The sequence below is a fragment of the Lampetra planeri genome, chromosome 45 (genome assembly GCF_965212315.1).
Source record: "Lampetra planeri chromosome 45, kcLamPlan1.2.h2, whole genome shotgun sequence".
Classification (NCBI taxonomy): domain Eukaryota; kingdom Metazoa; phylum Chordata; class Hyperoartia; order Petromyzontiformes; family Petromyzontidae; genus Lampetra; species Lampetra planeri.
In genome coordinates, this window is record NC_136151.1 from 1,871,559 (window position 1) to 1,894,454 (window position 22,896).

At 52.4% G+C, this 22,896-nt stretch overlaps 1 protein-coding gene across 1 annotated transcript; it reads left to right on the plus strand.

The window, feature by feature from the left end:
* Positions 1–429: 429 nt before the first annotated feature.
* LOC144732985 (E3 ubiquitin-protein ligase TRIM11-like) lies at positions 430–18,693 on the plus strand. The gene is made up of 6 exons (XM_078614659.1): positions 430–987; positions 1,528–1,623; positions 2,701–2,934; positions 3,052–3,074; positions 16,350–16,453; positions 17,686–18,693. The coding sequence occupies exons 1-6, from the start codon at positions 430–432 to the stop codon at positions 18,231–18,233; spliced, it is 1,563 nt and encodes a 520-aa protein (XP_078470785.1). The 3' UTR covers positions 18,234–18,693.
* Positions 18,694–22,896: the final 4,203 nt, after the last annotated feature.

The following is a 22,896-nucleotide window of genomic DNA, read 5'->3' on the forward strand; positions in this document are numbered from 1 at the left end:
AACATCTCGTAGCCACCATTTCACCCAATCCATTGCTCTGTCTTACCATAGACACCAACTTGTACGCTGAGCTGTGGAAGGATGAGTTTATCTCTCTATACTCATCTCATGAATGAGCCACCGCAGCTGAACCTCACCGATTTATATTCACAATTAATTTCTCTAAAATATTATTTTTAACAGAGTGGATTCCTTTGATACATTTTGTTCATGTAAAGGTGTGTACAGTAGCCATGTTTACCTTGAGGCTGCTGTTTGCGCACTTAGGAGCACGGGTTCACATTCCAGGCAGTGTCTTGTGATGTCAGTGATGACAATATGAAAATATTTTAACCATTTTACTTCCTTTACCATCGCTATAAGAGACAGGTCCTGGTCTAGCGTCTCTCTGAGCCACACAGCGAGCGATCCCAGCGAAGCCCATACGTCATGGCGAGCGCGACTCCCAGTGAGAGTGTGGATCGTGAGCTGCGCTGCTCCATCTGCCTGGGCACGTTCATTTGCCCCTCCACGCTGAGCTGCGGACACTCGTTCTGCCTCTGTTGCTTAGAGGTCGCCTGGGAGACCGCGAGCAGCTTCAGCTGCCCGCAGTGCCGAGCGCTCTTCCCTGTGCGACCCCAGCTGAGGAGGAACGTGGCCCTTGCCAACCTGGCGGAGCAGCTCAGAGTTGGAGATGGGATGGCCATGGCCGTGGTGTGTGACATCTGCGGTGACGGCCAGACCCATGCAGTGAATACCTGCCTGAGATGTGAGATGTCCTATTGTGCGAAGCACTTGAGGCCTCATGTAGAGAATCCCAGGCTGAGTGACCACTTCCTGGTGGCTCCCATCGCGAATCTGGAGGAGCGACGGTGCCGGGAGCACAGTGAGGAGCTGAAATTCTACTGCACAGTAGACAGCAGCCTGGTCTGCTCAACTTGCACCATCGCAGGTGAACACAAAGAGCATGATGTCACCACGCTGAAGGACGAGCACGAGACACGGAAGGTGAGGTCCTCGGAGTGAGACACTGCAACACAATCTGACCATTTCTGTCACTGGGCTGCACAACATGTCGTGAAAAAAACGATAGTGTGTTCATCCTCTCCCTTTTGAATTTCACTCGGCCTGTGGAGCTAATCTCCTGGTTGAAGTTTTAGGAAACATCCTCACGATGTTTTACATGCCAACCTCTCACTAAACATTTTTTGAGTAAAGGAATTAAGTGGACAGAAAATTGAAACTGATATCACAGCCACCTGAGAGACAATTCTATTAGATGTATCTTCTAAACTAGACATATGTGGGTACATGAGCCCTTGAGTCCGAGTCAGTACGGACACCGAGCCAGCACGGCTCCCACCGGCTGCTGCTACAACGAGGCATCAGCTTGACAAACTCCCATCCCCCCTCTCAGACGCTGTAGAGAGGAAGCGTGGAGATGAGGGCCTTCACTGTGGAGGGGTCGGTGTGGAGGGAAGGATGGTGTGAGGGGTGGCTCAGCAGCTGGAGTCTCCCCCTGGTGACATCTCGTCTCTCTCTCTACAGACGCGCGTAGGGGAGGAGACGCGAGCGGTGGAGGAGAAGAGGAATGAGGTGGAGGAGTCCATGAAGTTGATGGAGGCCGCTTGCAAGGAGGCGCAGGTACCGTGTCCGGGCTTGGCTCTTTGACCCCCGTGACCTCCACCCAGTGTGGAAGTCTTGTAGGTCAAAATGCATTCAAGCGAACTTCGTGCAGCATTATAACTTTGACGCCTCTTACTTTCACTAAATCATTCACTTTGAAACTCAACATTAACGACAAGTGGTTTATATGTTTACCGCATTCGATAACCGCATGGCGAGTCTGCCGCGAGGTCGGATTACTCGGCATTGCGTTTTCCGCTTCTGTGGCAAAAAAGTGCAGAGAGTGCCACGGATTGTCAGGGTGGAGCTGTGGTGCAGCTGTTGCACTGCACAGGAGGTTGCTCACTGGCACGGATGCAGAGGCATGAACACCGCACAGCTGCACATCACACCGTCCCTAATCGCGTCACCGGAGATTATTTTAACTACAAATATATATTTTTTTTATATTACCAGGTAATGCCCCATTGTGTCATGTTGCTCTTTTACAGAAGGAACCTGGCCACCACAAATTATAGCTCAACCCAGTGGCTGATTTCATCATTATCACGTGGAAATGTATAGCAGCAGCAAAATATACATAGAGACCGATATCGACACATATACACCCATAGACCTACCATACCCATACACTCATAGAGACACACATATATACATATAGATATATAGAGACCCCAAGAGAGGCCTAGAGACCCATAGAAACCCATAGAGATCCATAGAGAAGCAAAGAGACCCATAAACAACTTTTTATTTTACCAGAAACGGCTCCACTGAGCTATGTAGTTATTTTTCAGAAGCGACCTGGCCACTACAAATGATTGTCAACAATGTGGCTGATTGTAATGTGAAAATTGATAGCAGCCAAATACTCTAAACGTGCGACGTTGATCCTAAATGTGGAGGCGAAAACCGGAGGACGCAGAGAAAAATCCATACGACTACAGAGAGAACATAATCCAAATATACAGTCGTCAGGGTCGGGATCGAAACCACGACATGCTGTATACCAGGCGAGGGAGTAAATATCTCCTATCCACCAAGGCTACCACACGCACATTACTCAGGGAGCAAACCATAGTCCCCGCATCTCCGCAGGAATTGGTTGCCGGGATCAGGGCTCGCATCACGGACAAGTTCGCCCGCCTAAGGAATGCTCTGGACGAGGACGAGAGGGAGGCTCTACGTCGCGTGGCCGTGAAGGAGCGCGAGCTGCTGTCCTGGATCGAGGAGGACATCGATCGTCACAAGCGGGAGATCGGCGAGCTCCAGGCGGCGGCCGCTCGCCTGCACGCCCTGCAGCACGAGAGGGACTCGCTCGCCTTCCTGCAGGTGGGGAGCGCCTCTTTCGAGACGCCGTTTGGGTGTCCAAAACAACAGAGCGGACAGTGGTAGGGGGACTCGTGGTCCAAAGTTAGAGACATCACTCATGATCTCTCTCTTCCACAGGGGCACCTGGAGGAGACGCGCAGGTACCGATCTTTAGCGTCTCACGGTTAAACACTCTCACACACAGGCCGTGATGTGTGTGTTAAGACACATGAGCTGAGTGTGTTAGACACATGGGCTCTGTGTGTTAGACAAAGGGTGTGTTTGTGTGTGTGTTAAACATACAGGCTGTCTGTGAGACACGGCCTGTGTGTGAGACACGGGCTGTGTGTGAGACACTGGCTGCGTGTGAGACAGGCTGTGTGTAAGAAACGGGATGTGCGTGAGATATTGGCTGTGTGAGACAGGTGCTGTTTGTGAGCCACGTGCTGTGTGTGAGGAACTGGCTGTGTGTGAAACACGGGCCATGTGTGAGACACGGGATGTGCGTGTGATACTGGCTGTGTGGGAGACACGGGCTGTGTGTGAGACACGGGCTGTGTGTGAGACACGGGCTGTGTGTGAGATACTGACTGTGTGTGAGGCACTGGCTGTGTGTGAGACAATGGATGTGTGTGAGACACAGGCTGTGTGTGAGACACGGGCTGTGTGTGAGACATTGGATGTGCGTGAGACACTGGCTGTGTGTGAGACACTGGCTGTGTGCGAGACACTGGCTGTGTGAGACACAAGCTGTCTGAGACATGTGATGTGTGTGAGAAACGGGTTGAGTGTGAGACACAAGCTGTGTGTGACAGGGCCTGTGTATGACGCACGGGCAGTGTGTGAGACACAGGCTGTGTGTGAGACATTGGCTGTGTGTGGTACGGGGCTGTGTGTGAGACACGTGCTGTGTGTGAGACATTGGATGTGTGTGAGACACGGGCTTTGTGTAAGACACTGACTGTGTGTGAGACACTGTCTGTGTATGAGGCAATGGATGTGTGTGAGACACGGGCTGTGTGTGAGACACTGGCTGTGTGTGAGACAATGAATGTGTGTGAGACACGGGCTGTGTGTGAGACACGGGCTGTGTGTGAGACATTGGATGTGTGTGAGACACGGGCTGTGTGTGATACACGGGCTGTGTGTGAGATACGGGCTGTGTGAGACACAGGCTGTGTGTGAGACACTGGCTGTGTGCGAGACACTGGCTGTGTGAGACACAAGCTGTCTGAGACATGTGATGTGTGTGAGAAACGGGTTGAGTGTGAGACACAAGCTGTGTGTAACAGGGCCTGTGTATGAGGCACGGGCTGTGAGTGAGACAGGCTTTATCTGAGACACAAGCTGTGTGTGAGACATTGGATGTGTGTGAGATACTGGTTGTGTGTGAGACACTGGCGGTGTGTGAGACACTGGCTGTGTGAGACACGTGCTGTGTGTGAGAAACTGGCTGTGTGTGGTACGGGGCTGTGTGAGACACGGGCTTTGCATGAGACATTGGATGTGTGTGAGACACGGGCTGTATGTGGGACACTGACTGTGTGTGAGACACTGGCTGTGTGTGATACAATGGATGTGTGTGAGACACGGGCTTTGTGTGAGACACTGACTGTGTGTGAGACATTGGCTCTGTATGAGACAATGGATGTGTGTGAGACACGGGCTGTGTGTGAGACACCGGCTGTGTGTGAGACACGGGCTGTGTGTGAGACACAGACACAAACTGTGTGTGACAGGGGCTGTTTATGAGGCACGGGCTGTGTGTAAGACACGGGCTGTGTGTGGGACACGGGCTGTGTGTGAGACACGGGCTGTGTGTGAGACACGGGCTGTGTGTGAGACACTGACTGCGTGTGAGACACTGGCTGTGTGTGAGACAATGGATATGTGTGAGACACGGGCTGTGTGTGGGACACGGGCTGTGTGTGAGACACTGACTGTGTGTGAGACACTGACTGTGTGTGAGACACGGGCTGTGTGTGAGACACTGGCTGTGTGTGAGACACGGGCTGTGTGTGAGACACTGGCTGTGTGTGAGACACGGGGTGTGTGTGAGACACTGGCTATGTGTGGTACGGGGCTGTGTGTGAGACACGGGCTGTGTGTGAGACACGGACTGTATGTGTGAGACACTGGCTGTGTGTGAGACACGGGCTGTGTGTGAGACAATGGCTATGTGTGGTACGGCGCTGTGTGTGAGACACGGGCTGTGTGTGAGACACTGGCTGTGTGTGGTACGGGGCTGTGTGTGAGACATGGGCTGTGTGTGAGACATTGGATGTGGGTGAGACACGGGCTGTGTGTGAGACAGGCTTTATCTGAGACACAAGCTGTGTGTGAGACACGGGCTGTGTGTGAGACACGGGCTGTGTGTGAGACACGGGCTGTGTGTGAGACACGGGCTGTGTGTGAGACACTGGCTGTGTGTGAGACACGGGCTGTGTGTGAGACACTGGCTGTGTGTGGTACGGGGCTGTGTGTGAGACACGGGCTGTGTGTGAGACATTGGATGTGTGTGAGACACGGGCTGTGTGTGAGACAGGCTTTATCTGAGACACAAGCGGTGTGTGAGACACGGGCTGTGTGTGAGACACTGACTGTGTGTGAGACACTGGCTGTGTGTGAGACACTCGCTGTGTGTGAGACAATGGATGTGCGTGAGACTCGGGCTGTGTGTGGGACACGGGCTGTGTATGAGATACGGGCTGTGTGAGACACAGGCTGTGTGTGAGACACTGGCTGTGTGCGAGACACTGGCTGTGTGAGACACAAGCTGTGTGAGACATGTGATGTGTGTGAGAAACGGGTTGAGTGTGAGACACAAGCTGTGTGTGCCAGGGGCTGTGTATGAGGCACGGGCTGTGTGTGAGACACAGGCTTTATGTGAGACACTGGCTGTGTGTGAGACACGGGCTGTGAGTGAGACAGGCTTTATCTGAGAGACGGGATGTGTGTGTGAGACACGGGCTGTGTGAGACATGGGATGTGTGTAAGACACTGGCTGTGTGTGAGACACGGGCTGTGTGTGAGACACGGGCTGTGTGTAAGACACTGGCTGTGTGTGAGACACGGGCTGTGTGTGAGACACTGGCGTGTGTGAGACACGGGCTGTGTTTGAGACACTGGCTGTGTGTGGTACGGGGCTGTGTGTGAGACACGGGCTGTGTGTGAGACACGGGCTGTGTGAGACAATGGATGTGTGTGAGACAGGGCTGTGTGAGACATGGGATGTGTGTGAGACACTAGCTGTGTGTGAGACACGGGCTGTGTGTGTGACACTACTGGCTGTGTGTGAGACACTGACTCTGTGTGAGACACGGGCTGTGTGTGAGACACTGGATGTGTGTGAGACACGGGCTGTGTGTGAGACACTGGCTGTGTGTGAGACACGGGCTGTGTGTGAGACACGGGCTGTGTGTGAGACACTGGCTGTGTGTGAGACACGGGCTGTGTGTGAGACACTGGCTGTGTGTGGCACGGGGCTGTGTGTGACACACGGGCTGTGTGTGAGACATTGGATGTGTGTGAGACACGGGCTGTGCGTGAGACAGGCTTTATCTGAGACACAAGCTGTGTGTGAGACACGGGCTGTGTGTGAGACACTGACTGTGTGTGAGACACTGGCTGTGTGTGAGACACTGGCTGTGTGTGAGACAATGGATGTGCGTGAGACTCGGGCTGTGTGTGGGACAAGGGCTGTGTATGAGATACGGGCTGTGTGAGACACAGGCTGTGTGTGAGACACTGGCTGTGTGCGAGACACTGGCTGTGTGAGACACAAGCTGTGTGAGACATGTGATGTGTGTGAGAAACGGGTTGAGTGTGAGACACAAGCTGTGTGTGCCAGGGGCTGTGTATGAGGCACGGGCTGTGTGTGAGACACAGGCTTTATGTGAGACACTGGCTGTGTGTGAGACACGGGCTGTGAGTGAGACAGGCTTTATCTGAGAGACGGGATGTGTGTGTGAGACACGGGCTGTGTGAGACATGGGATGTGTGTAAGACACTGGCTGTGTGTGAGACACGGGCTGTGTGTGAGACACGGGCTGTGTGTAAGACACTGGCTGTGTGTGAGACACGGGCTGTGTGTGAGACACTGGCGTGTGTGAGACACGGGCTGTGTTTGAGACACTGGCTGTGTGTGGTACGGGGCTGTGTGTGAGACACGGGCTGTGTGTGAGACACGGGCTGTGTGAGACAATGGATGTGTGTGAGACAGGGCTGTGTGAGACATGGGATGTGTGTGAGACACTGGCTGTGTGTGAGACACGGGCTGTGTGTGTGACACTACTGGCTGTGTGTGAGACACTGACTCTGTGTGAGACACGGGCTGTGTGTGAGACACTGGATGTGTGTGAGACACGGGCTGTGTGTGAGACACTGGCTGTGTGTGAGACACGGGCTGTGTGTGAGACACTGGCTGTGTGTGGTACGGGGCTGTATGTGAGACACAGGCTGTGTGTTAGACACTGGCTGTGGGAGACGCAAGCTGTGTGAGACATGTGATGTGTGTGAGAAACGGGTTGAGTGTGAGACACAAGCTGTGTGTGCCAGGGGCTGTGCATGAGGCACGGGTTATGTGTGAGACACTGGCTGTGTGTGAGACACGGGCTGTGAGTGAGACAAGCTTCATCTGAGAGACGGGTTGTGTGTGAGACACTGGCTCTGTGTGAGACACTGGCTGTGTGTGCCAGGGGCTGTGTATGAGGCACGGGCTGTGTGTGAGACACAGGCTGTGTGTGAGACACTGGCTGTGTGTGAGACACGGGCTGTGAGTGAGACAGGCTTTATCTGAGAGACGTGTTGTGTGTGAGACACGGGCTGTGTAGACATGTGATGTGTGTGAGACACTGGCTGTGTGTGAGACACTGGCTGTGTGTGAGACACGGGCTGTGTGTGAGACACTGGCTGTGTGTAGTACGGGGCTGTGTGAGACAAGGGCTGTGTGTGAGACACTGGCTGTGTGTGAGACAATGGATGTGTGTGAGACACGGGCTGTGTGTGGGAAACGGGCTGTGTGTGAGACACTGAGTGTTTGAGACTGACTGTGTGTGAGACACGGGCTGTGTGTGAGACACTGGCTGTGTGTGAGACACTGGCTGTGTGTGAGACACGGGCTGTGTGTGAGACACTGGCTGTGTTTGGTACGGGGCTGTGTGTTAGACACGGGCTGTGTGTGAGACATTGGATGTGTGTGAGACACGGGCTGTGTGTGAGACACGGGCTGTTTGTGAGACACTGGCTGTGTGTGAGACATTGACTGTATGTGAGACACTGGCTGTGTGTGAGACAATGGATGTGTGTGAGATACGGGCTGTGTGAGACACAGGCTGTGTGTGAGACACTGGCTGTGTGCGAGACACTGGCTGTGTGAGACACAAGCTGTGTGAGACATGTGATGTGTGTGAGAAACGGGTTGAGTGTGAGACACAAGCTGTGTGTGCCAGGGGCTGTGTATGAGGCACGGGCTGTGTGTGAGACACAGGCTTTATGTGAGACACTGGCTGTGTGTGAGACACGGGCTGTGAGTGAGACAGGCTTTATCTGAGAGACGGGATGTGTGTGTGAGACACGGGCTGTGTGAGACATGGGATGTGTGTAAGACACTGGCTGTGTGTGAGACACGGGCTGTGTGTGAGACACGGGCTGTGTGTAAGACACTGGCTGTGTGTGAGACACGGGCTGTGTGTGAGACACTGGCGTGTGTGAGACACGGGCTGTGTTTGAGACACTGGCTGTGTGTGGTACGGGGCTGTGTGTGAGACACGGGCTGTGTGTGAGACACGGGCTGTGTGAGACAATGGATGTGTGTGAGACAGGGCTGTGTGAGACATGGGATGTGTGTGAGACACTAGCTGTGTGTGAGACACGGGCTGTGTGTGTGACACTACTGGCTGTGTGTGAGACACTGACTCTGTGTGAGACACGGGCTGTGTGTGAGACACTGGATGTGTGTGAGACACGGGCTGTGTGTGAGACACTGGCTGTGTGTGAGACACGGGCTGTGTGTGAGACACGGGCTGTGTGTGAGACACTGGCTGTGTGTGAGACACGGGCTGTGTGTGAGACACTGGCTGTGTGTGGTACGGGGCTGTGTGTGAGACACGGGCTGTGTGTGAGACATTGGATGTGTGTGAGACACGGGCTGTGTGTGAGACAGGCTTTATCTGAGACACAAGCTGTGTGTGAGACACGGGCTGTGTGTGAGACACTGACTGTGTGTGAGACACTGGCTGTGTGTGAGACACTGGCTGTGTGTGAGACAATGGATGTGCGTGAGACTCGGGCTGTGTGTGGGACACGGGCTGTGTATGAGATACGGGCTGTGTGAGACACAGGCTGTGTGTGAGACACTGGCTGTGTGCGAGACACTGGCTGTGTGAGACACAAGCTGTGTGAGACATGTGATGTGTGTGAGAAACGGGTTGAGTGTGAGACACAAGCTGTGTGTGCCAGGGGCTGTGTATGAGGCACGGGCTGTGTGTGAGACACAGGCTTTATGTGAGACACTGGCTGTGTGTGAGACACGGGCTGTGAGTGAGACAGGCTTTATCTGAGAGACGGGATGTGTGTGTGAGACACGGGCTGTGTGAGACATGGGATGTGTGTAAGACACTGGCTGTGTGTGAGACACGGGCTGTGAGTGAGACAAGCTTCATCTGAGAGACGGGTTGTGTGTGAGACACTGGCTCTGTGTGAGACACTGGCTGTGTGTGCCAGGGGCTGTGTATGAGGCACGGGCTGTGTGTGAGACACAGGCTGTGTGTGAGACACTGGCTGTGTGTGAGACACGGGCTGTGAGTGAGACAGGCTTTATCTGAGAGACGTGTTGTGTGTGAGACACGGGCTGTGTAGACATGTGATGTGTGTGAGACACTGGCTGTGTGTGAGACACTGGCTGTGTGTGAGACACGGGCTGTGTGTGAGACACTGGCTGTGTGTAGTACGGGGCTGTGTGAGACAAGGGCTGTGTGTGAGACACTGGCTGTGTGTGAGACAATGGATGTGTGTGAGACACGGGCTGTGTGTGGGAAACGGGCTGTGTGTGAGACACTGAGTGTTTGAGACTGACTGTGTGTGAGACACGGGCTGTGTGTGAGACACTGGCTGTGTGTGAGACACTGGCTGTGTGTGAGACACGGGCTGTGTGTGAGACACTGGCTGTGTTTGGTACGGGGCTGTGTGTTAGACACGGGCTGTGTGTGAGACATTGGATGTGTGTGAGACACGGGCTGTGTGTGAGACACGGGCTGTTTGTGAGACACTGGCTGTGTGTGAGACATTGACTGTATGTGAGACACTGGCTGTGTGTGAGACAATGGATGTGTGTGAGATACGGGCTGTGTGAGACACAGGCTGTGTGTGAGACACTGGCTGTGTGCGAGACACTGGCTGTGTGAGACACAAGCTGTGTGAGACATGTGATGTGTGTGAGAAACGGGTTGAGTGTGAGACACAAGCTGTGTGTGCCAGGGGCTGTGTATGAGGCACGGGCTGTGTGTGAGACACAGGCTTTATGTGAGACACTGGCTGTGTGTGAGACACGGGCTGTGAGTGAGACAGGCTTTATCTGAGAGACGGGATGTGTGTGTGAGACACGGGCTGTGTGAGACATGGGATGTGTGTAAGACACTGGCTGTGTGTGAGACACGGGCTGTGTGTGAGACACGGGCTGTGTGTAAGACACTGGCTGTGTGTGAGACACGGGCTGTGTGTGAGACACTGGCGTGTGTGAGACACGGGCTGTGTTTGAGACACTGGCTGTGTGTGGTACGGGGCTGTGTGTGAGACACGGGCTGTGTGTGAGACACGGGCTGTGTGAGACAATGGATGTGTGTGAGACAGGGCTGTGTGAGACATGGGATGTGTGTGAGACACTAGCTGTGTGTGAGACACGGGCTGTGTGTGTGACACTACTGGCTGTGTGTGAGACACTGACTCTGTGTGAGACACGGGCTGTGTGTGAGACACTGGATGTGTGTGAGACACGGGCTGTGTGTGAGACACTGGCTGTGTGTGAGACACGGGCTGTGTGTGAGACACGGGCTGTGTGTGAGACACTGGCTGTGTGTGAGACACGGGCTGTGTGTGAGACACTGGCTGTGTGTGGTACGGGGCTGTGTGTGAGACACGGGCTGTGTGTGAGACATTGGATGTGTGTGAGACACGGGCTGTGTGTGAGACAGGCTTTATCTGAGACACAAGCTGTGTGTGAGACACGGGCTGTGTGTGAGACACTGACTGTGTGTGAGACACTGGCTGTGTGTGAGACACTGGCTGTGTGTGAGACAATGGATGTGCGTGAGACTCGGGCTGTGTGTGGGACACGGGCTGTGTATGAGATACGGGCTGTGTGAGACACAGGCTGTGTGTGAGACACTGGCTGTGTGCGAGACACTGGCTGTGTGAGACACAAGCTGTGTGAGACATGTGATGTGTGTGAGAAACGGGTTGAGTGTGAGACACAAGCTGTGTGTGCCAGGGGCTGTGTATGAGGCACGGGCTGTGTGTGAGACACAGGCTTTATGTGAGACACTGGCTGTGTGTGAGACACGGGCTGTGAGTGAGACAGGCTTTATCTGAGAGACGGGATGTGTGTGTGAGACACGGGCTGTGTGAGACATGGGATGTGTGTAAGACACTGGCTGTGTGTGAGACACGGGCTGTGTGTGAGACACGGGCTGTGTGTAAGACACTGGCTGTGTGTGAGACACGGGCTGTGTGTGAGACACTGGCGTGTGTGAGACACGGGCTGTGTTTGAGACACTGGCTGTGTGTGGTACGGGGCTGTGTGTGAGACACGGGCTGTGTGTGAGACACGGGCTGTGTGAGACAATGGATGTGTGTGAGACAGGGCTGTGTGAGACATGGGATGTGTGTGAGACACTGGCTGTGTGTGAGACACGGGCTGTGTGTGTGACACTACTGGCTGTGTGTGAGACACTGACTCTGTGTGAGACACGGGCTGTGTGTGAGACACTGGATGTGTGTGAGACACGGGCTGTGTGTGAGACACTGGCTGTGTGTGAGACACGGGCTGTGTGTGAGACACTGGCTGTGTGTGGTACGGGGCTGTATGTGAGACACAGGCTGTGTGTTAGACACTGGCTGTGGGAGACGCAAGCTGTGTGAGACATGTGATGTGTGTGAGAAACGGGTTGAGTGTGAGACACAAGCTGTGTGTGCCAGGGGCTGTGCATGAGGCACGGGCTATGTGTGAGACACTGGCTGTGTGTGAGACACGGGCTGTGAGTGAGACAAGCTTCATCTGAGAGACGGGTTGTGTGTGAGACACTGGCTCTGTGTGAGACACTGGCTGTGTGTGCCAGGGGCTGTGTATGAGGCACGGGCTGTGTGTGAGACACAGGCTGTGTGTGAGACACTGGCTGTGTGTGAGACACGGGCTGTGAGTGAGACAGGCTTTATCTGAGAGACGTGTTGTGTGTGAGACACGGGCTGTGTAGACATGTGATGTGTGTGAGACACTGGCTGTGTGTGAGACACTGGCTGTGTGTGAGACACGGGCTGTGTGTGAGACACTGGCTGTGTGTAGTACGGGGCTGTGTGAGACAAGGGCTGTGTGTGAGACACTGGCTGTGTGTGAGACAATGGATGTGTGTGAGACACGGGCTGTGTGTGGGAAACGGGCTGTGTGTGAGACACTGAGTGTTTGAGACTGACTGTGTGTGAGACACGGGCTGTGTGTGAGACACTGGCTGTGTGTGAGACACTGGCTGTGTGTGAGACACGGGCTGTGTGTGAGACACTGGCTGTGTTTGGTACGGGGCTGTGTGTTAGACACGGGCTGTGTGTGAGACATTGGATGTGTGTGAGACACGGGCTGTGTGTGAGACACGGGCTGTTTGTGAGACACTGGCTGTGTGTGAGACATTGACTGTATGTGAGACACTGGCTGTGTGTGAGACAATGGATGTGTGTGAGATACGGGCTGTGTGAGACACAGGCTGTGTGTGAGACACTGGCTGTGTGCGAGACACTGGCTGTGTGAGACACAAACTGTGTGAGACATGTCATGTGTGTGAGACACGGGTTGAGTGTGAGACACAAGCTGTTTGTGCCAGGGGCTGTGTATGAGGCACGGGCTGTGTGTGAGATACAGGCTGTGTGTGAGACACGGGCTGTGAGTGAGACAGGCTTTTTCAGAGAGACGGGTTGTGTGTGAGACGCGGGCTGTGTGAGACATGGGATGTGTGTGAGACACTGGCTGTGTGTGAGACACTGGCTGTGTGAGACACAGGCTGTGTGTGAGACACTGGCTGTGTGTGGTACGGGGCTGTGTGAGACACGGGCTGTGTGTGAGTAATTGGATGTGTGTGAGACTCGGGCTGTGTGTGGGACACTGACTGTGTGAGACACTGGCTGTGTGTGATACAATGGATGTGTGTGAGACACGGGCTTTGTGTGAGACACTAACTGTGTGTGAGACACTGGCTGTGTATGAGACGATGGATGTGTGTGAGACACGGGCTGTGTGTGAGACACTGGCTAGTGTGTGAGACAATGGATGTGTGTGAGACACGGGCTGTGTGTGAGACACGGGCTGTGTGTGAGACATTGGATGTGCGTGAGACACGGGCTGTGTGTGAGACACGGGCTGTGTGTGATACACGGGCTGTGTGTGAGATACGGGCTGTGTGAGACACTGGCTGTGTGCGAGAAGCTGGCTGTGTGAGACACAAGCTGTGTGAGACATGTGATGTGTGTGAGAAGCGGGTTGAGTGTGAGACACAAGCTGTGTGTGACAGGGCCTGTGTATGAGGCACGGGCTGTCTGTGAGACACAGGCTGTGTGTGAGACACGGGCTGTGAGTGAGACACTGGCTGTGTGTAGTACGGGGCTGTGTGTGAGACACGGGCTGTGTGTGAGACACTGACTGTGTGTGAGACACTGGCTGTGTGTGATACAATGGATGTGTGTGAGACACGGGCTTTGTGTGAGACACTGACTGTGTGTGAGACACTGTCTGTGTATGAGACAATGGATGTGTGTGAGACACGGGCTGTGTGTGAGACACTGGCTGTGTGTGAGACACGGGCTGTGTGTGAGACACTGGCTGTGTGTGGTACGGGGCTGTGTGTGAGACACGGGCTGTGTGTGAGACACGGGCTGTGTGTGAGACACGGGCTGTGTGTGAGACACAAATTGTGTGTGACAGGGGCTGTTTGTGAGACACGGGCTGTGTGTGAGACACGGGCTGTGTGTGAGACACTGGCTGTGTGTGAGACAATGGATGTGTGTGAGACACGGGCTGTGTGTGGGACACGGGCTGTGTGTGAGACACTGACTGTGTGTGAAACACTGACTGTGTGTGAGACACGGGCTGTGTGTGAGACACGGGCTGTGTGTGAGACACTGGCTGTGTGTGAGACACGGGCTGTGTGTGAGACACGGGCTGTGTGTGAGACAAGGGCTGTGTGTGAGACACTGGCTGTGTGTGGTACGGGGCTGTGTGTGAGACACGGGCTGTGTGTGAGACACTGGCTGTGTGTGAGACACGGGCTGTGTGTGAGACACTGGCTGTGTGTGAGACACGGGCTGTGTGTGAGACACGGGCTGTGTGTGAGACACGGGCTGTGTGTGAGACACTGGCTGTGTGGTACGGGGCTGTGTGTGAGACACGGGCTGTGTGTAAGACACGGGCTGTTTGTGAGACACGGGCTGTGTGTGAGACACTGGCTGTGTGTGAGAAATGGGCTGTGTGTGAGACACTGGCTGTGTGTGGTACGGGGCTGTGTGTGAGACACAGGCTGTGTGTGAGACATTGGATGTGTGTGAGACACGGGCTGTGTGTGAGACACGGGCTGTTTGTGAGACACGGGCTGTGTGTGAGACACTGTGTGTGAGACACTGGATGTGTGTGAGACAATGGATGTGTGTGAGACTGGGGCTGTGTGTGGGATACGGGCTGTGTGTTAGACACGGGCTGTGTGTGATACACGGGCTGTGTGTGATACACAGGCTGTGTGTGAGACACTGGCGGTGTGCGAGACACTGGCTGTGTGAGACACAAGCAGTGTGAGACATGTGATGTGTGTGAGAAACGAGTTGAGTGTGAGACACAAGCTGTGTGTGCCAGGGGCTGTGTATGAGGCACGGGCAGTGTGTGAGACACAGGCTGTATGTGAGACACTGGCTGTGTGTGAGACACGGGCTGTGAGTGAGACAGGCTTTATCTGAGAGACGGCATGTGTTGGTGAGACACGGGCTGTGTGAGACAATGGATGTGTGTGAGACAGGGCTGTGTGAGACATGGGATGTGTGTGAGACACGGACTGTGTGTGAGACACTGGCTGTGTGTGAGACACTGACTGTGTGTGAGACACGGGCTGTGTGAGACACTGGCTGTGTGTGAGACACGGGCTGTGTGTGAGACACTGGCTGTGTGTGGTACGGGGCTGTGTGTGAGACACGGGCTGTGTGTGAGACATTGGATGTGTGTGAGACACGGGCTGTGTGTGAGACAGGCTTTATCTGAGACACAAGCTGTGTGTGAGACACGTGCTGTGTGTGAGATACTGACTGTGTGTGAGACACTGGCTGTGTGTGAGACACTGGCTGTGTGTGAAACAATGGATGTGTGTGAGACACTGGCTGTGTGTGAGACACTGGCTGTGTGTGAGACAATGGATGTGTGTGAGGCACGGGCTGTGTGTGAGACAGGCTTTCTCTGAAAGACGGGTTGTGTGTGAGACAGGCTTTGTCTGAAACACTGGCTGTGTGTGAGACACTGTCTGTGTGAGACATGGGATGTGTGTGAGACACTGGATGTGTGTGAGATACTGGCTGTGTGAGACACGGGCTGTATGTGAGACACGGGCTGTGTGAGACAATGGATGAGTGTGAGACAGGGTTGTGTGTGAGACGCAAGCTGTGTGTGAGACATGGGATGTGTGTGAGACACGGGTTGTTTGTGAGACATGATGTGCGTTAGACGCTGGCTCTGTGTGAGACACGGGCTATGTGAGACACGGGCTATGTGAGACACGAGCTGTGTGAGACATTGGCTGTGTGTGAGACACGGGCTGTGTGAGACATGGGATGTGTGTGAGGCACGTGCTGTGTGTTAGACACTGGCTGTGTGTGTGACACTGGCTCTGTGTGAGACAGTGTAGCGGTTAGTGTGCTGCGCAATGAACCCGGCGACACGGGTTCGATTCTCGCTCACGGGCAACACCAGTGACGATTATCTGAACCGGTCCCGGGCATCCCCTAGGTCGACTCAGCCTCAAATGAGTACCTGGTGCGGTGTGTAAACATCGCCACTGGGGAGACAAAGGAGGTCGGTCGTGGTGCTGGCCACCCACCCAAATCAGCCTGTTTGTGAGACACGCGCTGTGTGTGCTATGGATGCTGAGTGTTCCAATGCTGTGGTTAACCGAGGCTGCGTGTGATGCTGTTGGTGGTTGTCCCAGGAGAGATATTCCAAACGAATCTGCACCCCCACCTCCCACTTCACTGGACGCCACCACGATCCGCTCCCTTGAAATGGTCGTGAACAGATTCCTGCCTCTCGTCTGTGAGTTCCTCAGTCTTGCACCCGCGTGTCCCGCTGTGTTGCACTGCACTTCTTTGCTCCCCACCTTCATCAACATTTCATTTTATTTTACCAGGTAAGGAACCCACTGAACCTTTTCGTCCTCTTTTCGGAAGCGACCTGACTATCACAAATGACAGCTCTACGAAGTTGCTCATCACGTGGATATTTATAGCAGCAGTCAAATCCACTGAAAGCAAATTGATCCTAAATGTGGAGGGAAAAACGCGAGGAACCAGGGAGAAATCCACGCCACCACTAGGAGAGAGACGCAAATTCTGAAAGAGAGCGACATGGATCAGTGGGCTCTACCTGGTGAAATAAAATGAGTTTAACAGTTTCAATATTCTACTAAACCCTACTGCTGTGTACTGGGGAAAGTGCTTTTAGCGAGCAGCAGCACATAGGAAGGCTGGAACGGCACACGAGGGGGTGGGTGGCCAGCACCACGCCCAGCCGCGTTTGTCTCTCTCCTGCCGAATGTTTACACATCACACCAGCAGAGAGCAGTGCAGCGTAAACCATTGTTGTACTGCACCTCTACGCTTCTACGTTCACGATTCCCACCATCGCCAACAGGCACCGACGAGAGCGGTGAAGTATTGTCAAGTAACCCCCCCCCCCCCCCAGGACACGGACAGCGCGGGGAAGCGCTAATCCAGCAGCGGAGTGACACGCAATGTCTGTGCGTGGATGTGAGAGTGTGTGAGGCTGTGGTGGCTGTGGTACAGGCGTCGTGTTTGTAGAGAGATGCTGTGAGAGTGGCGTTCACATCGTGGTGCTCGCATCATCACCACTGATCACAACCACTGCACACACATGCACATGTTAGTGTTGCACTTATTATTAACTAGACTGGTCAAGTAAATACTTACGATCCACTTGCACAGCGTGCGGTGGGCCTTCATCCAGCACCAGCAGTGGATTTAAGCACCAAAAAAACTACATCACTAATGTAATAAGAACCGTGTGTATATGTTCGTACGTAATAGATGTGTGTGTAGTGCATGTGTGTTTTACCGTCAAATGTATTATTGTAGAGTACTGTAAAAAGAACGCGAACGGCTTTGCTGTACTTGAGAACTTTAATTAATTCGAATAAGAGCGGCTTTACGTGTGTGCGTGTGTGTACACGCTTCATACAATGTTCGTGCCGCTACTGCGCGTGCGTCGCCGTGACCACTGTGTGAACGTCGTCGCTGTCATCACCACAGATGGACGCTCACCGACTCTGGACACAAACTCAGCCCACGACCGCCTCCAGATTTCCTCGGATCTCAGGACGGTGACGCGGAGCAATGTCCCCCAGGGTCGCCCCCATCACCCACACCGCTTTGAGCGCTGTTACCAAGCCCTGTGCTCTGAGAGCTTCTCGTCGGGTCAGCACTACTGGGAGGTGGACGTGGGGAGCGCGGGGTGGGGATATCGGGTTGGAGTCGCATACGGGACGATCCCACGGAGAGGGAGTGGTGCTGAGTGCGGCCTCGGAGTAAGTGACGTCTCCTGGTGTCTACAGAAACGTGGCGACAGCTTCTCAGTGGTGCATGGCGGGGTAGAAACCTCACTGTCGGTGACGGAGCCTCCGCGGAGAGTCGGGGTCCATCTGGACTGGGACGCGGGGCTGCTGTCGTTTTACAGCGCCGAATCCATGGCGCCGTTGCACTCGTTTCACCAAACCTTTGCTCAGCCCCTGCATCCTGGGCTGGCAGTGGGGTTGGATGATGAGTCAGTGAGGATTGTGGATCTGAGTGGTGCGTCCTGAGAGGTGAACGTGAACAGCGCAGAGGGCAGACGCCACGACGCACGGCGCTCGCCACCCTCGTCACCGCCACGCGCAGCGCCACGCCCGTGGCTGGCTGGTGGCTGTCGGTGGCTAGGGGCTGCGTGGCTCTCCATCACAACGGGGGGGCTGAGCGTAAACAATCCTCACAACCTACATAGGGGGAGGGGGGTGATAAAATTAGTACCGCTCTGTGTGTGTGTGAAGCCAACGTGGATGTATTCACCCTGCCAGAGGAGTGTGACTGTAGTGTAGGGTGCAGTGATTAGCAATGGTGAACTGGGATGTGTTTATACACCGGTGGTGTCATGGGTTGTGGGAGAGATACAACAAAAACAATAATATTAATAATTAAAAGTATAAATGTACGTGTACGACAGTGGCATTGTAACGCTTGTATCGTTGATTCTACAATAAAAATACAGAACACAAACAACAACAATGTAGTTGTGTACAGTGTCGTTCGTGCTCACTGCATCCCGCAACGCCGTTCATTAGTAAAACACGAGGGCCAAATCCTCTACACATCCACTGCCAAGCAAATTAAATCTACAAATTAATAAACAAATTAAGAGATGGCACCAAACACAAAAGGCGCCAACAATGTCCAAGCTGTTCAAGTCATCTGCTGCTGCTCCGTCATGGATGTGGTGACGTCACCACACAAGCTCCCACAACGCGGTGGCGTCACCACGCACGATTCTCCAACAAGGTGACGTCACCACGCACGATCTCCCAACGCGGTGACGTCACCACGTCACCCCTCTCCCCCCCACCGGCCCACGCGGTCCCCCCACCGCCCCACGTGCTCCCCCCACCGCCCCACGCGCTCCCCCCACGCCCACCCCTCACCACTGCACCATCTGTGAACAAAAAGAGCTTCACAGCTCATCGGATTCCTCCTGCACTATAAACATAGATTCTGACATTCAAGATTCCCGCCACTGGAGGAGTCTCGCGTTGGCGACAACAAAAACAGAGGCACTGAGGGGCAACCTGCAGCCTCGCTGTGACCCAGCACTGTGGGGGGGGGGGGGGGTTGGTGGATCACCACTGACACTGCTGGGAACTGCCCGCGTGGGCGCAACGTGGCCCTGGTGCACACCAGAAGGCGGCGGAGGAGCAATAACAACCTCCACCACACAAATGACCACGATTTTTTTCTATTATACACATTTATACATTAATTAATACTTATATAAATACGTAAAAAAATACGAATACAAATATAAAAATACGTGTGTATACATTTCAAAATAAATGTGTCGTAGTGCGATGACGAGCGGTGTGGTAGTGGTAGTAACTAGACCAGGGGTGGGAAAACTTTTTGACTAGCGGGCCACAATGGGTTCTAAAATTTGACAGAGGGGCCGGGCCAGGAACAGATGGATGGAGTGTTTGTGTGAACTAATATAAATGACATGTAAAAATCATTACATGAAATGATTTGGCCTTTAACAGGTAGCAAAGCATTTATTTGCAAGGAAATTTAACAAATTGCACGAACATGAACAATAAAAAAACATGTAACGTGACTGATGAAACATCATGAAAACATCTGAGGCCTGCGCCAAAAACCAATTACCTCACTTGAACTTCTTTATTATCTACATTAACAGGTTAGAGCAGCCACGCAGGCTGTGTGATGGAGATTTGGCTCCAACCTCGCTGCAGCAACACATCATCACTTTCAGTTTCAGTGGGAACAGTGTTGTTGATCTCCCATTTTTGCCAGTGCAATCAAGTCTGGAGTTATTTTGGTTGTGGCAATTCTCAGGATAGATCTGAGGTGCTGATCCGTTAACTTTGATCTGTGACGGGCTTTGTTGGCGTTCATGACGCTGAATGTCTGCTCACACACATAAGTCGAACCAAACAAAGTCAGTATCTTCTGTGCAGTTCTCCGGAGGTTTGGAAACGTAGCTCTGTTAAGTGAAGCATACAAGTCATTCAGTTTAACAGAGTTGAATTTCTCCTTTAGGACGGAGTCAGACTGAAGATCTTTCAGCTCCAACTGCAGCTCCTGTGGTGCTGTTTCAGGGTCTTGTGACAGGGAAAAATGTTTTCGAAATCAGAGAACCTACGGCAGAATTCTCCGTGCAGGTCCTCAAGCGATTTGCTGTATTTTTTTGCGTTTCGCGGTGCCTCTTCCTGCATGGCAAGTGTAGGGAAATGAGTGAAAGATTTGTTCGCAATTTGTCCAGAGAACAAAGTGAGCTTGGATTTGAAGGCTTTCACATGTTTGTACATGTCGTGAACTAACTGATCTTTCCCCTGCAGTTTCACATTCAGCTCATTCATGTGTGAAAATATGTCCACAGCAAACGCAAAGTCACTAAGCCAGTTCTTGTCGCTTAGCTCAGGGAATTCGTCAGATTTCCCCATCAACTCCAAAAATGCGATGATGTCCTCTTTCAGCTCTCACACTCGTTGTAACACTTTCCCCAAACTTTACCAGCGGACACGAGAGTGGTACAGCAAGTCCTGATGATCCGCATCAGTTTCCTCCAGGAACGTAATAAACTGACGGTGCTGAAGTCCCCTTGCTCGTATAAAGTTCACAAGTTTTACGACTGGATTCACGACATGATTAAGATGCAATACAGACTTACACAGGGATTCCTGATGGATGATGCAGTGAAGGAAAATAAGATCCTGGACAGGGTTTTCCTCTTTCACTTTATCCTGGATTCTTTTCAGCAGCCCAACATTTTTTCCAGTTAAATTTGGCGATCAATCCGTTGTGACGTTGACAAGTTTACTCCGAGGTAGCGTCATTCTTTCGATGACAGCAGATACCTGGTTATACAAGTCCTCTCCCCGTGTTGTTCCTTTCAGGGACTTCATGGACTTGAAAACCCCCCGCCCACCTCCTACGCATTCCACAAGTAGTGACTAATCTCATATCTGCATTTCCCATAAATATGCTAAATTCCTCTTGATATGCAAATTATTTTGTCAAGGCGCTCTTTCCCCTCCAACCCAGCTTAAATATACGCTGCCAAGACTGGTGGTGTTCATTCAGACGCTGTCTTTCCGACAGACCTGTTCTTCACCTGAGGACGGCTGCTTGCGTTGTGGCCGAAACGTCGTGAGAATAATTTAATTATGTTTTATTTTTATTATTTTATTATTTCCCTTCTACGTGACTTTACCGAAAGAACCAAGAATAAGAAGAGCCACGTTTCCAAACCTCCGGAAGACTGCACAGAAGATTTCGATTTAAAGCTTTCGTGACTGCAGGGATTCATCTTCTTGGTTCTTTCGGTAAAGTCACGTAGAAGGGAAGTAATAAAATAATAAAAATAAAACATAATAAAACAATTCTCACGACGTTTCGGCCACAACGCAAGCAGCCGTCCTCAGGCGAAGAATGAAACACCACCAAGCTTGGAGCGTATATTTAAGCTGGGTTAGAGGGGGGGAGGTGGGAAGAAGAGAGCCTAAACAAAATAATTTGCATATCAAGAGGAATTCAGCATATGGAAAATGCGTAGGAGGTGGGCGGGGGGGGGGGGTTCCAAATCAATACTATGCCCGTGCATTATGCAGGATTAGCAGCATCAAAGGGAGGGGGAGGGGGGTAGCATTAACAAAGGAAAGGAATGTTAATAGTATGTAGCTGCAGTTACTAAACAACCACGTAAAAAACCAAAGTATAAACTGCATAACAAACTGAAGTATAAACTACATAGCATCATCAGTATACTTACTATATTCTACAATAAGCTGAGTTACTAACAGTAAGTAATACATAAAACATTCTACGTTGTGAAAAATTATATAATATGCTTCCATCTAAACTTTTTTCTCTTACATCACACGCGTCTATACCGTACTATATACTGCCGTAGGCAAACCCAACATTAAATTACATACTGTATTGCTAAAAACCATCCTATACCTTATACATTTTAATATAACACTATGTATTATTCTACCCACCCTAATGTGTATCAAAATGGTTTATTACGTCCTTCCAGTGATTGCTAAGCCAGAATCCATCTTCTCGGTTAAAATTGTCTCTGTGTTTGTATATGTGGATGACCTCATGAACGAATCTCCCATGGTAGCCGGATGGCTTACAGAGAACCTCCGTCTTAGAGAAGTCAATGTCATGTGAGCCCACTGAATTATAACAATAGTGTGCCATTGCTGAGGGGTTCGGCCTACCGTGTTTCAGGTCTGCTTTATGTTCACAGATGCGGTCCGAGACATGTCGTTTGGTTTCTCCAATGTAACTGCTACCAAAGAGGCAAATTAGTTTGTAGCCGCCAGGGTACTGTATATCTGGAACCACATCTTTTACAGACGGGACCAGATCACGGTTTTATGTACTGTGTTGAATCGGACCTGGATTTTGTGTTTATTCAGGATTTCTGAAATCTTTTTTGTGACCCCCGCAATGTAGGGTAAGGTGATGGTTTTGAATGGCTCCTCAAGAGGATCCTTCTTCATGGTTGGAGTGATGGCTTTGCGGATTGTGTAGTCGGAGTAACCATTAGCCTTGAGAGCTTGGTGTACGTGCTTGAGTTCACTGGCAATGGGTTCCCGGTGGGAGATGCTTTGGGCTCAATGGTGTAGAGCAGGGGTCCTCAAACTTTTTAAACAGGGGGCCAGTTCACTGTCCCTCAGACCGTTGGAG